Genomic DNA, 17,821 nt, shown 5'->3' with positions numbered 1-17,821 from the left:
CTGGTTAAACAGGAAGCAGAGGGTATTCTGGGAAATTGTCAGTCACTTGCCTCACAGAAAAAACAACTGGAGCGCTTGTTAAAAAAGTCCACCATTTTCAGCATATGGTCCCATTATAACACTGATTTCCTTTAACAACATACAAGATACCTTCTGGAAACTTTTAGTGAAGGCACTATACAAATAAGTTGCATATCATAACATTCAGAGTCACTGGGGACAGAACTCCAACTGCCCAGGTATAAAGTAGTAACCAGCCCTGGAAAGGATGCCAGTCCATCTCAGATGATTTTGAACAATTCATAATCCGCACTTCCTAATACATTACAAAATATCACCAAATTAAAAGAGAAATAAACGCTTAGAGAATGCCAAAAGAGATAAATGGAGCCGAGGCGGACTTCTACAAGCACAAGTCTACATGGTGTCACAAGTGCACAAATCAGGAGAATCCAGGTGACAATTTGACAGTAGGGACTCACCCACTGGTGTCTGGGGAAACGTGGTCATCAAGTGGCTCTTCTTTCTTGCCTGCAGGCCGGATGATGAAGCCCACTGATGCCACATCAGGGTTGGCCCTGGAGGTCCTGTCTCTTCCACCCTGTGGGCTATTTAAAGAGCAGAAGCGCCGGAAGTCAGCGTTTATTCATGGACTTGATTCAGGAGACCGCAGAGTTCCAAGATACCAACAAAGGAAAGCCTAGGAAGACTCAGCACCAAATAAGCAATGTCTGCAATTGCCTTTTGCTGTTCAGAGTTTTTGTTGCTTCTCATGGTTTGCTGCATTAATCAGGATACCAGCTGGTGCCCCAAGCCTTCATCATCTCCCTTTTTGCTTTCTTCTTCTTTAGCCACCTTCTATCATATTCAAAGAAGGCGAGACTAAGCAGCGCCTTTTACTATTGGTTCTCAAGAGAAAAGGTAAAAAGCAGATCAATGCAAAATGTTCTTCATCCATGGAAAACTCAGCAGCAGTGAAGGTCATTAGTCATTCGTACCTAATTCTCTTAATTCAGTTCTTCTTACGTCCGACATTTCAAAACATAAACAGCCAAAAACAGAACTTCATTGCAAACGTTTGAAATAATTTGCAAGAAAAAACAATGTCACTACTTGATAGACAAGAACTGTTTATAGGGAAGGTAAAATATGTTTTCACAATGGTGGCGCACAGCTTCAACTGATCACATTTCTCTTTTGTGTAAGCCATGGATATAAAATACGGTGTGGGATGTGAACACAAGACTTGCTCAGTGTACTAATGAAGCAAACGTCAAAAGAACTGAGGTTTCCCTTCAAGGGACAGCCTGGTCTTGAAGCGAGCTATTTGTATACAAACATTCACTAGGGGGTCAGTGTCAGGCGTTTACTACAAACCTTTAGAAAACGAGCGGAGCACAAAACACACGTCTTACCAATGACTGCAGCCTCTGTCACTTGTTTAGGGGCGAAAATAATTACATTATTAGTCTGCTGGTGACATTTGTTTGTACCAGACTGACATATATAGTCATCCTGTGTATGCCAAAAATGTTTATTTAAATGAAATTAAGAATACATATCTTTTGCTTCAACTGCCAATCATTTTATGTTGACGTCAGGAAGTAATTGGAAGTTTTCAAAAATCTAATCAGCTCTGCATGTAAGCATAAGAAACAGCCTGGCCAAAATGGATTCAAGCTAGCCTGTCTGCTTCAAAAGTTAGAGCACATGTGTTTAGAAGAATCAAAACATGAAGAAAAATGAAAATCTTCTCATTTCTTTCATGATTTCAAATGGCTTTGGAGACAGACGAGAGTCTTCTCTGCACCCAGTGATGCCATTTTCAGTTTGCACAATTTTAAACAGGAAAAAGCAAAGCTATGACTTGGAGTGAGAGATGAAGAATATAATATGAGTACAACATAGTCGTTCACTCTAGAAAATGAACAGAGCTCAAAATCCGAAAGGTAATGTCAGGTAAAATAATAATAATAAACACTCACTGAACCTTTTCTCAGACGTACTCTGCACTCATCAGGAACTTTGGAGTACCTTAGCATAGAGTCTCAAATGCAGTAGCAAATTAGGAAGGAAGGTTTCAAAACAAAAATTCAGAGAATGCCCAAAAAACACAGCAAAAAGGTCAAAAATCCAGGAATTCTGCAAAGCACAATAATAATAACAATCCAGAGAACTCAACAATGTCAGTACATTCAATGAACTTCAAGGGACTGTGGGAAAGGCTGAGGGCAGATCCTTGATGGTGATGGACAGGTGGCTCCGCCTCTTGAGGTACCACCCACAAAACACATGGGACACAGCAGAAGACATATGGACGCATAGAAGCTAAATGATCAACAATATTAACATGAACAAAAGAATGAAAAACAAACAAAAAAGCCAATAAAAAGGACTTGAGACCCAAGCCAGTGGAAGGAGCCCTGGCAGAAGCATGACAACACGGATCATCTTTTTTTAATCATTTTGACATTCTGTTTGCACCGCAATGGAGTTTTGAATCACTAAAAATGTATTGGTTTGAAAATGCTTTCCAAAGCGTGTAAATCAAAAAAAACACCAGGACTCGCATGGCAGTGTGGATGGTGAAAATGAAACGTTTTGGCATATAACTTGGGGAAGATCAGGAATCGGCTTAAGTTTGTTTGGATAATTCCCTTTGTGATGTCATCTTTACTCTGAGGACTGTCTTTACCCATCTCCTTTGTCAACAGCTGTACTGCAACTTCAAACACTCCAATATTTTGCCGTATTCATTTTGGCAGGAATCCCAGCCTACATTTTTCAAGGTTTTGGAAAATTCATAGTCATTTGTAAGGTTTAAAGGCAGTTATAATCCATCGTTTTTCAGACAAGAGAGTCCATTTTGTTTTTTTTTTCTTTGTTCTGCTCATTTTGATTTACTTCAGATTTGTACCGTAAACAACTGGCGCCCTTGGCACAATAGGCACAATTTGGCTGAGCCACTTTTGGCTGCAGTGTAAACGTAGCAAATATCTTATATAATAACCCTGAAATTTACCAAAATTGTGCATTCTTGTTTATTTTAGTTTATCTCAATAAAAACTTCATCACAAAAAAAAGAAAAGCTCATGGTGACCTGAGACTGTGCCTACCTCACCTTAACAACGGATTGTGCATCAACACCAGAAGGCTCAGGTCAGGTATACTCTGACAAAATATCCACAGCTTTAGGCTGGCAGGGAATAATTGATAAATTGCTATATTTTAAAATATAGTGCAAGTGCCATGAATAAGCACAGTCCACAGCAAAGATCTGATAAAAGGAAACATCTCAAGAAGCAAGAGGTGTTCTGTTTTCTAAGGACCTTGTCAGAGATGCTATCACTCCATGTCTAGCGATGAATTCCACACACTCTATCGACATGAAAGGTACAGCATAACTCTGCAATTTCAGGCTGAGCAAATGATAACATTGTGGCACTGATGATTCATGGCTGATGTGATCGGGCTGGCTTCAAGCAATGTGCCCTCTACAGTAGTCGAAGAAATATGTCTACACGATATACCACAAAGTAGGACACTTCTGGAAATCAAAGGTGAGAAACACCCACTCGGTGACAGCCATCAGTCCCCACTAACAGGGATGCCTGGCACTACCCAAGGTGGAATAAAATGCAGGTGCAGTCACTACATACTGTACACTGTCCAAAGGGGAAACACTTTGACCTCAAATCAAAAATGTACTGATCAAACCCAACATAGGAAGCAACTACACATACTTGTGCCAATCCCAAAATAGCACTTTACTCACTACCCAAAACATGCGGAGAGGACCCTGGACGCAAACCCAGCACCTTCTAATTGCGAGGCAGTGGTATTATTTTTATGCCACCTGCATAATATTGTGCTTGATAATTTAAAATTACAAAAATAAAATTTCTGAAATCAAAGAATATTAACCACAGGATAATAAGGAGCTGTACATTCCACAGAAAAGTGACATAAACCCACAAAGCAATCAGTGCTTAATTTGATTGAGTTTTAAGGAAAATTCCAAACTTTTTGCATGTTTTCATCAAACGCAGCCTTTCTAATTCATTCTTTGCTTTGAGTGTCAATGACCGATTATCATGCTCATAACAGCCAGGAGTCCCCAGATTCGAAGCGTACAAGTGAAAGGCCAACGTATGAAGAGAAGTGTGGTAACAGTGCTTGTCAGTTATGAGGCTCTCATTGGAGTCACAATTAGATTCATTCGTGAAAACCCACATTTGCATCCGCTTGATGAAACTAGAATATAACTAACACGGCACACAATTGAATTATAGAATCGTTTAATATGTAGTCCATGCAACAACCAGTGTATCGTCACAAAAAAAAAGAACACTGTGTCATAGACCACTACCACCACTTCCAGACACACAACAATGCACTGCATTGTGGGTTGAATGTTGCTAGGCTATGCGAAGTGCTGCATTTATAGTCTGTACTACTATAGGATTTTATTTATGAATTTCTGAAGGCTCATGAAATGTGCTTGTCTGGCTTTGTCTCGGTGTTTCTGACAGGCTCCTGGCTACTCGGAGGTTGCTTCTAGGCTGCATGTGGCCTGCGAGCCGCCATGTGAATAGGCCAGACCCATGTGCTTTCCCTGTTCAGAGAGGGTTCTGTGGGAAATTTGGTGAGATAGGTTAAATGGTGTGATTTGTCTAGCAGACAAACGCCCATTAAGCTTTATATATTAGATTTGCGTAGTTGGCAAGCCCTCCCAGCTATAATGAGTCAGTAGAATTGGGACATCCAATAGGCTTGAGAGTGTAAGGCACCAATGAAATCAACAGCAAGTCTACTCCCCTCATTATCATTATTAAGATACAATCAAGGTGGCAAATTCCACATGAAAAAATGTGTCAAAAGGAAAATGACAAAAGCAAGTTAAGAACTTAAAAGTATATTTTCATGCATTTTAATCTCACATTGCAGTTCTTCTCTAAATGTATAATCCAAAAATACAAGATGAGGGACAATGATTGACCAATTGTGAATCTGGTGGGGAACAAGAAACTTTAGACACATGTGGCCCTTCCAGAACTGAGATTACAAAACACTGGGCCAGTCTGTCAAGGGGGTCTGAAGTGTGAACACAGATTAGGTCCCGTCATCAGTGACCTCCTCTTTTTAACAAGCTGAGAGAGCCTGGTGACGGAGGTTATAATGTAAGCATTACCTTCCCAGCATGCTTTTCCACAGCAGAGCATTAGGCAGATTTTGGCTCACCTAATTTTCAAGTGACATAATCCACCTTTTATGTGATTGGCAATCTAACGTGTATCCCCTTCCTCACCACATTCTTCTCCCCAGATAAGTGGGCCAACAACACATCCACCCATTTCGAAACCCCGTGCCTGACAGGTAGGTAGCAGCCTATGCTGACAGTATTGGGTGCAAAGCTCCTGTCCATCATAGTTCTCCTGCTCACATGCTGGTTAGCGACTGATTTGACGGCAGATCTGCTGGACGTTCAGTATTGAGCACAGTTTATTTCTGGCCATGTTCACCTCCTGGTCCTTAACATTCATACAATATACAGTCTCATTCCAAGTCAGCATACTTTATATATTTGTACTCCTTTCTGGAGGCGTATTTTTAAATGATTGTGTATTACGTTTTTTTGGGATGCTAAATCCAATGCTGATGTTAATTTTATTTCACTTTCATTTTAATATTGTTAGATTTTTTTTTCTGACTACGTGTAGTTTTTTTATGGTCGCTGTCATATTGTGATGCTGTTGTTGCACCACTGCTACATAGTTTGATGGATGCTCCCTTTGACATTCAGTGCTCAGTTTTTGTACACTAGTTTTCCTGGTATCCGATCATTTGGAAACATAATATGCTTAATTGGAATTATTATTAGTATTTAGTAGCTTCCTAAATTCAAGTCGACTTACAAAGCAACTTGTCATACATGCAAGAATGATTAGAAGGTGCAAGCATCAAAAACAACAGAGAACATGACCAAAAAAAAAAAAAGTAAGGGGGAGCCATGTGACTACTCGATATCTAGACTACGGCACAAATCGGTATTCTAAGCTCTTTGTTAGAAGAGAAACAAAGTATTTTTAAAATATTTAATGAGAAGATTCTCTTTCAAAAGATGGCTAAACAAGAGTAACTTGGGTGGAGTCTGAATAGACAAAGGGAGATCATTCCACAGACGGGCGTTTAAGTGTGTTTCTTAACTTGCATGTCACCTTCTGGTCCTCAATTCAAATAACTTTATTAATTTTTACCAAAACAAATTCATTCATGCAGTTAACCTACAGCACGTCTTTAGGATGCAGGTAGAAACAAGAGCACCTAGAGATACAAGAGCACATACAGGGAGAAGATGTATACAGTATTGCACACAGACAGCACCAGCTTCATCACCCTAAAAGGACCAGCAGGGTGTCAAAGCCTACAGCCCAAGCACAAGCAGCCATGAAGTGAGCCTGGAACTCCGTCAGACAAGTCTCAGGTCTTGTTGCATATCGCCTTGCACTGCCGAGCTTATGGAGAAGCCACTCTGACCATCACATAGCCCCCCCTCGTCTCCCCCTCTCCTCCTCCCTCCCGCTGAAGAGACAGAGAGATAGATGCTTGTGCCATAAAGTGTGCAGTAATAGGATTCTTCAGCTTTTCCGATGACGGCTCTGATTATCACAGAGACATTTAAGTGCATTAATCCATAACAAATTGTTTCATCTGATCCATGACAAATTGTCAGAACGCCAGATTGAGAGCTGATCGAAAAATGTGAGAAAACTGTGCAGAGCGGTGGAGTGCAGGCCTCCACCACGTACACTCTGAAAGGTTGCTTTGATTAGCCAAAGGGCAGATGGGAGAAAGCGGCGTGTGGCTTGTTTTGCCAATGCGTGGACGGAGACACGCAGGGATTTTGTTGCTCAGTAGCCTCCTCATCTCACTCATTGCCCATCTCCCTCTTCCAATCCCCCCTTCCCTGGATCCCCACTTTTGTCTTCGGCTTCTGCTGTAATTTGCATGGGAGAAATTACAATGCGTCATGCAGCATCTTGCCGATGCACTTTTTAATTCTCACTTTAGCTATTGTTCCCGAAAAGATTAAGTGCGCTTGTTAGAAGTGTCTGCTGGATTTCAGAAAACGCAGGTTCTTCAGATTTGGTAGTCATCAAGCAGCACTGCAGCCTCGCCTCTCACTTGCTCAGTTCTTGGACTAACAGAGAGTGCAGGATTTTTGTCTCCAATTAGTTCCTGTGACTATAATGGCTTTGAAGGAGGGAATGATAGCCGGCGCCCTGTGCCCAAGGTTAATAAAGACTATGAACAAAGTGCGGCAATAAAGGGCTGTGGTGCAGAATGCCACCTGTGTGTCCATGCGACACATCCATGGGTGAGAGCAGATAATGGGGAGCAAGCTCCTTTGAACTTGGCATGTAGACTGTTACGCCAACAGCAGAAGTGAGATACTGACAGTGTGTTGCATTTTTCATGAGCGCTTGTTATGGATGCTGCAACAGCAGCAGCAGTAGCAGCCAGCTGTACAGAGATAGATGGCAGAGGAAGCAATGATGGAACAGAAGAGTGAATCTGCTCCCGGCTGTCATATGCAATACAGATCCTGAGGCTAATTATTTAGAGTTAAACTGCCGAGCTTGTTGTGTACTAACAGGACCGATACTCGGGCTTGAGTGGGGCTTTCGTCATTCACGGCGTCATTCACCCCTGCTATGTTTTGATAGTCACTCATCATTTACAGGACTTGTAATTAGCACGCTGGGCTTACAAGTAATATTGTGCTTTGTTAGAATAACTGAAAAGTGAATTAAATATGAGGATAAGGCAACAACACTGCCACTCCCCACCCCATCAGGTTGAAAAGGAGGAAGGAACAGAAATCAGCGGAAATCATTCAGCCTTTAAACAGCTACAGAGGATTGCCGTTCACACAGTCCGATGACACTTGGTGTCACAGCACGGGTTTGAACCTTGTGGTTTACAGCCACTACCCCACATTCCCTTTGCTGCCTGCCATCCAAGTCCCCTCCAGGGAAACTGGCATTCAATAATGAGAAAGAACGATTTTGAAATATAAGTGCAAAAGGTGACCAAAGTAGAAATCTCCGGATGGCAGAGAGGGAGTGGGTGGAAACATGGAAGTGTATCTGAGCAGATCAATATGCCCACGAGTCTACATGTGCCACTGTTTTCAGTCCCCTCTGTCCAGTGACACCACTATGCGGCAGATTAGGATTTTTGTAATTCTTTAATGGATGTCTATATGCCATCCATGTAGTGGCTGTAGCATCTCACAGTAGAGACTTCTCAGACTGCCGCATCTGTTAATTAGTAGCCTGAACTGGTGGTCTTTGTTTGTAGGAACATTCACAAGTCGTCTCCCCTAGAGGCCTTTAATATACAAGGGCTGCCCCCTTGTGGCCTTCAGTTCTTAACACTACAGAGAAAGCACTTTGCATGATTGATAGCTCCGTTCCCCTCTGTAACAAGAGTCCACATCATTCTCCATTACAGGATGTAGTCATTCTCACCCGACTCAAAGCCCCGACCGTCTATGGGGACACTGTCCCCTTGAGGCATTGCGTCTGCAGGACTGGAGAGAACGGCTCTCTGATTAATGGTAACTCTTATCTACAGAAGCGCTTTCATTCAGTGATCCTCTGTTAGCTGATGGAAGGGTTCTGTCTTTACTCACCGACATACAGTGTGAAAACATCACTTCCTTGGTCTAAATGAGGCACAGAGAATTGAGAATTTGTCACCCCGATGTTCTGGGGCTGAGTGGTTCTCACCTTACTTATAGTAATGACTGCTGTCTACAGCAGTGGCTCTCAGGCTCAAACTGGGGACCCAGGGTGGCTGCAGCTTTTTTTTTTTTTAGCTGGACTCCTTCCCCAATTGAACAAGCTCTTATTTTGGGGTGAATGTAGAAATTGTGCAAGCTTTTATTAGAAAGTACCAAACATTTCTGTATGTAACATAATTTAGTGTTCTTTTTATTACTCTTGGTTTTTAAGCTTTTCATTATCATCCTTGTGATTTTCATTCTGCCTTTCCAGGTGTTCTGGTTATTTATTCCATTACTGCCTAATAAACACTTTAGTGAGTCTGATGCTGAAGACGTGGTAGCATTTCAGTGTCATTTGCCCCCAATTCTGCTTTGCTTGTTCTTGTTATTGGGATAAAATTAAGGTGGGAATCTACACAGCAAAAATGCAAGTTAATAGTAAAACAACAAAAGAGGATTACGCATTAAAAGCTATTCCAGAAATACAAATATTTATGAATGTTTTATAAATGTAAAAATCACACTGTTGGACTTTTCTGAATGTAAAATAAGAGACGAGAAAGAAAGGAAAAGCAAGTTAAATGATAACCTCGTTTAAGGGGAATGATTGGGGAAGACGGGAACAAAAACCTGCAGCCATAGGGGGTCCACAGGACTGGGTTTGAGAGTCACTGATCAATGAAATGATTGGTGAGGAGGCTTCTCTCTTTACTCATCACCTTGACTCCACATGGTATCCCCAACTACTGGAGAGCAGAGGGCTCTCATTACTGATATTCTCTTCTTGGTCTACAAAGAGGAACTGAGAACATCTGACCCCTGATGATAGGGTTGAGTGATTCTCAACTTACTTCTAACAATCTCTACTCTTTATATCAGTGGTCTTCAAACTCTGTCCTTAGGACCCTCTATGGCTGCAGGTTTCTGTCATCCCATTTTCACAATCAGCCAGTCATCTTCCCTCTAATTTATCTCATTTTATTAGCTGGGCTTTCATCACTTGTCTTAATCCACATTTCAAGACACTCGTATCTATTTGTATTTTGGCTACAGCTTTAAATACTTAACTTGTTGTTTCCTGCTTATTTGCCTTTTTTCTGTATACTTTGCTCACTTCATTTTAACCTCGAAATTAACCTCAGCAAGCAGAGCAGACATGGGGGCAAAACGACACTGAGAACCTGAAAAGCTCAAACAACTTCAGCATCAGACGCACTAAGGTGTTGCTCTGGCTGGAAATAACGAGTATGGAGGCAAGTGAAAAAGTAAAGGCAATGTCAAAATGACACTGTAATTGCAATGGAGAGAAGCTGATGCAATACAACATGCACGTGATTATTTATGGGTAGTCTGAACACGGAGAGCACAGCACCCTGCTGCTAATCTAGTTGAAGTCAAGGTCAACTAACCATGAACACTCTGCTGTGGTATTGCACCATACTAAGACACAGTAGTCATATTACTTTGGGCATGGCGGAGTGGTGGCAATCGAAAGGTCGTCGGTTCGAATCCCGTAAATGCCAAAAGGGACTCTGCTCTGCTGGGCCCTCGAGTGAGGCCCTTAACCTGCAATTGCTGAGCGCTTTGAGTAGTGAGAAAAGCGCTATATAAATGCAAAGAATTATTAAGGGGAGTGAGACCTGCTAATATTCACCAAAGGACATTGGTTTGTGCAGATCAGTAACAAACATCATCCCAAGTCATCATGCATATGGCATGTGCAGATCCTTATTGATAACCAAACATAAAACGACTGTGGACACTGTCAGTCTTCTCTGATGAAGGCATTCGCCATGTCGATGTGGGCTCATGTAAGTGATGATGATGACCAACCAGAAGGAGTTTCATCGATTACACTTGTTCTTCCACTTTAAGTCCTGTTGTTTTCACTTCCATGCCAGGCCAACATCTTTTGACAAATTTCAGCAGGTTTCACTTCCTCAGCCACAGAAATCTTTCTATGGTATGTTGTTCAACAATGGTGCAATCTCGGAGTGGCATGTCCATGTCATCTGACCATGGCTTCAGCTAGACTAACAGCGGAGTGCTGAACTACCCATAAGCCATCGCAAAGTTTTGTATTCTATCAATTGCAGTTACCACTCAATTTTCAAATTGCTTTTACTTTTTGACTTCCTCTCATGCTAGAATTAGAACACCTAGAACAGCAAAATAAAAATCGTGATGATGATGATAATTTTAAAAACCAAGTTAATAAAAAATACTGAACTATCCCTAAGTATCATACATAACTGCTTGGTACATTTCAGTGAAAACTGACCAAGCTTAGTTCTGTCATTTCTAAACTGGCTGCAAAACATGCAAACTGAGAAGAAAAACACCATGATGAGTTAAGAATTGAGTCTGAAAAGAACGGTAGGACAGTTAGATAAAACCTGCAGCTAAAAGGGGTCGCTGTGTAAATAACGGTGTCAACCTCCGATCCTGGAGGGCTGCAGTAGCTGCAAATTTTCATTCCAGCTGCTTTCTTAATTAATAACAAATGGCTGCTGCTAACAGAACCTACTTCTTTTTGCAGTAACTTTAAATAACTTGCTCTTTAATAGCCAACACTTATAACGTGTTTGTGTTTGAATCTACCTGTGAACTCGTCACAGAGCTCGGCACCTGCAGTCAGTCAGGTTTACAAAAACAAACTGAATTGAATTATTTATTATTCCTCAACTAGCAGCCAAAGCAGATGACCAGCTAACTTCTTCGCGTTTGCACCTGTGTGTCCATCAGATAACAGCTGTTTCAATAAAATATTTGAAAAGAACAACGCGATGGCCTGAGCATTATGATTTTGCACTGGCTCACCAAACATGATGATGGAGATCGCAGAAAGAAGAAAAGCAACAGTTTTGGACATTAAATTGGTTTTTAATTGAGGAACTGGTTGGAGTGAAAATGATAGCCCTCCAGGAACTGCCTGATGGCTTACTGCACATCTTACTATTGTTTTGCTGCTGGTTAAGGAGGAACCAAGAGTTGTGAATCTTAAAAAGCTAATTCATTTAAACTAAGAAGGTTGGTCCATTGACAAAAGTAATTGGTTACTTTTTTAAAAAAATGACTGGAACAAATACCTGTAGCCAGTATGGCCCACCAGGATGAGTTTAAAACCCCAATCTGTAAAAATGAATGTGAACCCCAGCTTGAACGATTGAATGAACATGGAGAAGCCCGGTCTCTGAGCTACAGTATGGTGTACATTAAGAGTTTTCTCAAAACCCCAAGCCCACCTCTAAAAGTCTCCAGTCCCCATGCTTGTACATCACTGATACTTTTGCACCCTCAATATCTATAAACCCGCTCTTCATTGTACAAGTTCTCAATTATTGTATAGGAGGATTACTTGCAGCTCTGAATCTGTATCATTGTGGCCTCGAGTTTTCAAAGTCTCACATAACAGATAATCCCACCCTATCTGTATTGACTTCACTGCTTAAGAGCCAAAGGTCCCCTCGACTAGACAGAGATGGTCACACATTTAACCAAGACCAAGGGGTGACGTCAAAGTATGATGGGAATTAGTACAGTGGATTCCAGCTGTCAATTTAAAGTAAGGTCTTCAACAAGACCAAAAGGAGATGGTTTACATTTCATTAGTCATCACCAGTCTGATGTGAAGTCCCATTATGCAATGGAAGAGTTTCCAACAGTTCTCGTATGTTAAGACTACTAAGGACTCCATCCAGATGACAAGACAGAAACAGCAGTGTGAATCAGGCACTCCACTTCACTTCACTTCCACTCTGCTTATCATGCTTAACATGCTGTGCTGGGTACAGCAGGCCATCTTATCCTCAGCAACTTCCATTTGGGCAGTGTGATCGATCGCTATCTCTATGGACACCAACCTTTAGTGCCCTACAATCTGCATGGCTTTTGTCAGCAGCTAAAATCCAAACCTGGCACAGCACTCTGTCTATAGACTGCATTAAGGAGATGCCTGGCCCCATGTATGCAATGTGCACGGCTAACATTGTTCCAGCCTAATCATGCATGAGGCCGAGGGTGTAATTTACCATTGGGCTCTATCCTTTTGTTTTAATTTGCATTTGTAAAAGGAACTCCGTAAATACCATGGACAGCCATTAATCTGTTCCATTAATAGCCAGCACGATGATTAGCAGGCCCTGCACTCACAAGGAGCCCTCCCAGAATCCTCTTCTAGTAAATTCCTTCCTGTCTTAGGCTGAGGTCCTCTTGTCCAGGGGACCTGACAAGAGCCAGGTGTGGAACGGGCTATAAAGAGATGCGTTTCTTGTCAAATTCTGCTCATCCGTCACTGTGGCGGATTATTCCTTGAGAGACCCGAATTGGCTGCCTAGGCCGGGAGCTCCATCAATCTCAGTCTTATGGGGTGCGGGAAGCTGGCTTGGCAGAGACTCATGGGGAAAAGCGGGGCCTGTGGAGGCAGGTGATGAAGCAGCTGGAAAAGCTTCACTCAATCTGTGTAAAAGATTTGTCATTTTTTTGAGCCTGTATCCGCTATTTAGAACATTTCCGTCTCAGTTGATTTTTCAGATGCAGCTGAAGGCATCGCAGCCTGTCGCTTGTGAGCTTGGTGAATGTGAATGGCAAAGTCCCATCTCTTTCTCCGGCCCAGGCTTTTTAAGCCAAGCTTGCCAGGACACGCTCAGCGGCAGACACAAATCCAGGCGACCAGAGGCCTTGTGAATCAACATTACAGGCGCGCAGTCACGCCTTGACAGCCATCAAAGTGACAAATTGCCAGATAGAAGCGTCCTCCGAATCAGCCAGTGCAACATAATAATTACAGCAACTCGTCGCCCTTTCACTCTGACTCTCACGCCTTGTCCTCCAGTGGAAACCATATTAACATTTTCATCAATAATCTTAGCATAGCAGTCCCTGGAACGGCTTGTTTTCACTTCTGCATGCCAAACCCAGTGAGAATTAAAAACAGCGAAGAGGAAACTTTACTAGTTACTTTATTCAAGTCATCAGGACTCGTGTATATATGAAAAGTGTGAACTACTGCCACATAGCCATCAGCATACACTTGATATAGCGCCTTGCCAAGTGTGCCATGTTACAAGGTGATTTAGCAAACCCCTAAGAGTCCACATACAGAATTGATGGACACTCAACCTTCAGTTGATACTGGGCACTGTACTCGGGTAAAAGCTGAGAGGGATGAACGAACACATACGGGCACCAAACGCAGAGGGAGTACTAGGCATCCCTCTCAAGAAGACTTGCCAACTCTCGGACAGAAAGCCGATGCAAGTATAACTCCGGCAGAATGGAAAGGAACTGTTTCAAGTGCACAGTTTGATGGGTTTGTTCACTCCTGCTTTCTCCAAAGTTAGATTGATAATTGTAAATGTATTTTAACAAAATATTGTAAAGCAAAGTGCCTTGCAGCAGTCATTTTTTGTACTGTGCTAACAGTTCTGCTCAGGGCTTTTTCCCCACAAGATTTCAGGTAGTGGGAGCATAAAGGCAGGAGTAAGGAACTCATTAGCTACGAAGATTTCAGTTTTCTATTAATTAGAATAACTGTATGCATTTTAACATATTCATGTTTATCACGGTGTAAGATGTTGACATGCACTGAACTCTGCATATGTGACTGAACAGCTATGGCTACTTGACGTAACTGTTACTGGACTACTGGACAAGACCACTAGGCACAAGAACTCCAAAAAAGATTCTGCCCATTAAAGCTGGCCTTTTATTTTAGTTGTGACTGAAACTCTTCGTACTCGGTGACGGTGGGAAAAAGTATAACAAAAAGGTCCTGTGAAGAGCCGGGGCTACCTGTGAGAAAGAGAGACCAGAGGATGAGAAGTTTTCTGAAGATACTTTGGGTTTGGGAGTGCAGTTAAAGCGCTTACTGAGGCAGACGAGGCTAGGAAGACATGGCACCTCTGACTTGACTCTTTGTGATCAGCCCTTCATAATGAGTCAATTAGGACTGAAGCGATACGACTTTCATGAAACCATAAGCAGCTGCCAGCTAGGGCATCCGCAGCTACCAGTCAACCTGCAGAACTACACAGAGGAATAAGCAAGGCTGGTCAAAATGACGCATGACAATGTAGGCACAGAATGAAGAAATAATAATGAAGGAATGAGAACAATAAATATTATGAAGAAACAGTGAAGTCTGGGGAAATGACAACATATAGACAGAATGAAGAAATAATAAGACTAATAATAGTAAAGAAAAAAATTTTAACAACACTGAAGAAATAATGAAGGCTGGCCAAACTGATATATAATGTACAAGTGAAGTAAAATAATAATAATAATAATAATGAAGAAGAAGAAAAAAATAACACTAAAAATATTACTATGAATAATAATAATGATGATAGACTACTACAACTACTAACACTACTATTAATACTAATAATAAAAGTAATGCAGTGTATTAGTAATAATAATAATAGGACTACTACTACGAGCACGAATACTAATAGTAATGATGATGATGATGAAGGACTACAACTACTCAAGTCAAGTGGTATTATTGTCATCCCATCCATACACAGTACTACTAATAATAATAATAATGTAGAACAATAATAATATTATTATGAATTATAATATCATATATATAACTATTTATATTAATAATAATAATAATAATAGTGAAGAACTACTACTTCTACCACTACTAGTAATATAGTTAATTAATAAAAATAATAATAAAGGACTAATAATACTAATAGTATTAATACAGTAATATTATTAACAAAAATAAGAAGGCAGGACTACTACTAATAATAATATTAATAGTAATAATGAAGCCTGGAAGTAGAACAGGGGTATTGTGCTTTAGGTATGCTGTAATGAAAGTGCCAGTATGCCACAGGGGGTTCATCCCATTCAGCCCCCTCCATTTCCAGTCCATTCCCAGCCCCTGTCCTTTTCAGAGCCTTGCTGGCCGTGACTTTCTCTGCTTTTTTAATTTTTTTTTATTTTTGTTTCCATGGCCTGCTTCATAATTTAAGAGGCTCTCACTATGGGAAACACATTTACACACAGACACACAAGTATCAGACACTGTGACAGCCATGAAACGTCTAATATTAAAATGTCATTTCACAGCCTGCACCCAGGTAATTTGCTCGTCATTTACATGTATCAACAAAATAAGTTCATTTCAGTTTTACAAGCCCACCATTGCTACCTTAGCACAGTAACTGACAATCGTCCATGAAACCTCTCCCTCCTTTTGCACACCATCACAGCACATGAGGAGACTGCAGTCGAATTTCCAGTGACAGCCTTCACCAAGGACTGTTAATTGCACAGTGTGAGCGGACTGATCATACCGACAGAAGCTCATGCATGCCAGTGGGTGACCATTCGGCTGCACATTTCCCTTGAGGACGATGCCATTCACTCAATTTCCCCAATACTCAATAAGATCTCCCTGACAATTGATAGCTAACATTTCACAAGATGTTTCGGCAGCTCACAAAGTCTTTACACATGCCGTTAAACTCCACCGCCAAGTGATGCTATACACAGGTGCACAGAGTCTGCATGCAGAACATTTAAACAGATGAAGAATTTATAGTAAGAAAAAGAAATGTACCTAGAATCCCGAAGGGACTCCTACCTGGTCTTGGATCTTCTATGTCACCATAGTAGGTGGCTTGACATAGCAGCAAGGCACTGGCACTTATCCAGAAATACAGCAAGCAGGACATGGCAGAGACCATTGCAATAGTCTAAAACAGAGAAGAACAGGTACTCTTGGTAATCTTACAAAGGTGCGTTAACCCGCGCCACCTACAACAAAAAAAAAATGAAGCTGGGGTTCACCATTAAGGATTTTACCAGTAGTGGGTGCTGGCAAACATCGCACCCACAAGGTATGGTTGGATGCCAGAAGAAACAAAACAGAAGGCACAACAGTTCTTCAGTACAACTAACTGTGACATTGAAAGTGTGAAACGAAAACACCAGTTTGGTAGGATGGAGGTGGCACGAAAGTGCTCTGCGTGTGGAGCCCCTATCTTTTTCCACTGGCCCTGTATGTGTGTTGCCCCTTTCCCTTCAGGTAACCCAAAGAAAGCACGGCACCTCTTTTTGAACTTTGTGATGATGAACAGAATATTGGCCCAACTTCCTCATTTATTCTTCCCACCTCCCATCTTTTTCCAGCACCTGTGTGTGTGTGTGTTGTTACTAACAGTTTAGACTGGACATGTTTACCTAGGGACAGGCTGGCACTTGTTGGTTGCTTATATTTTGCTGTGATGGCCACAATTCAGATCTAACTTAAAATCTATTCTTCATAATTGTAACGTGGGTGCCTTCTGAATGAGGCACCCATATTTTCCCAGTGCCCCTTTGTTTGCTGTTCCAAGCTTTGCATATCTGCTGGGGATAGACAGGCACCTTTTGAGTGCTTATATTTTGCTTTGATGGACTCACAGGTTTAGCCCCCTAATCTATTCTCCCATCTTGTGGGGTGCAGCACCCACCTTTTTTCCAGTACCCATGTGTACATGTAGCTCTTAACTCCTTAGGCTGAACATTTTTATCCAAGGACAGAATGGCACATTGTGGATGCTGTCACACTAAGTTTATTCTCCCTACTTCTCATCTCCGCTTTCTTTTTGTTCTGTTCACTTTCTGTTTCTCTCTCTGTCGTCATACTGCAAAGCTGGCACTGAGCTCAGCGTGGTAAAACAAATTTCCCAAGGTAAACATGGGCCTCCAATTGGAATATGCCAGAGGCTGGGTAATGTAACTTCTTGACATTATGAATTTCATAACAGGTGGCTTTGCTGTTGCCCCATAAGCTGCTGGCCCTGCACAACATCCCCAGAAGCATCTCTGCTACTTGCTAGCTCCCGCATGGCATCTCTTCACTACAGCTGGCTTCATTTCATTCTAAGTGTCTTTTAAATGCTACTAGAATACTTATAGACTGGCACTGGTCAAGGCAAATGAATAGATGCAGATGCCTATACCATACAGAGTCTCTTGAGAGGGTAGCAAGATTGCTAGCGATTCTGTCACAGGTGACGGCTG

General features: G+C 41.6%; 1 protein-coding gene across 3 annotated transcripts in view; it reads right to left on the bottom strand.

Annotated features, from left to right (window-relative positions):
- LOC120540379 (chemokine-like protein TAFA-1) overlaps window positions 1–17,821 on the bottom strand; it is a 251,517-nt gene that overhangs the window by 232,578 nt on the left and 1,118 nt on the right. For 2 of the 3 annotated variants that reach the window (XM_039771091.1, XM_039771089.1), the window contains exon 2: window positions 16,374–16,509. In XM_039771091.1, coding sequence (XP_039627025.1) covers window positions 16,374–16,500 — 127 coding nt within the window. In that variant the 5' untranslated portion in view covers window positions 16,501–16,509. The remainder of the gene's footprint in view (window positions 1–16,373; window positions 16,510–17,821) is intronic. The other variant, XM_039771090.1, reaches the window with a different exon arrangement.

This window comes from Polypterus senegalus, chromosome 12, assembly GCF_016835505.1.
Source record: "Polypterus senegalus isolate Bchr_013 chromosome 12, ASM1683550v1, whole genome shotgun sequence".
Classification (NCBI taxonomy): domain Eukaryota; kingdom Metazoa; phylum Chordata; class Cladistia; order Polypteriformes; family Polypteridae; genus Polypterus; species Polypterus senegalus.
This window is presented reverse-complemented; position numbering and strand designations above follow the sequence as displayed.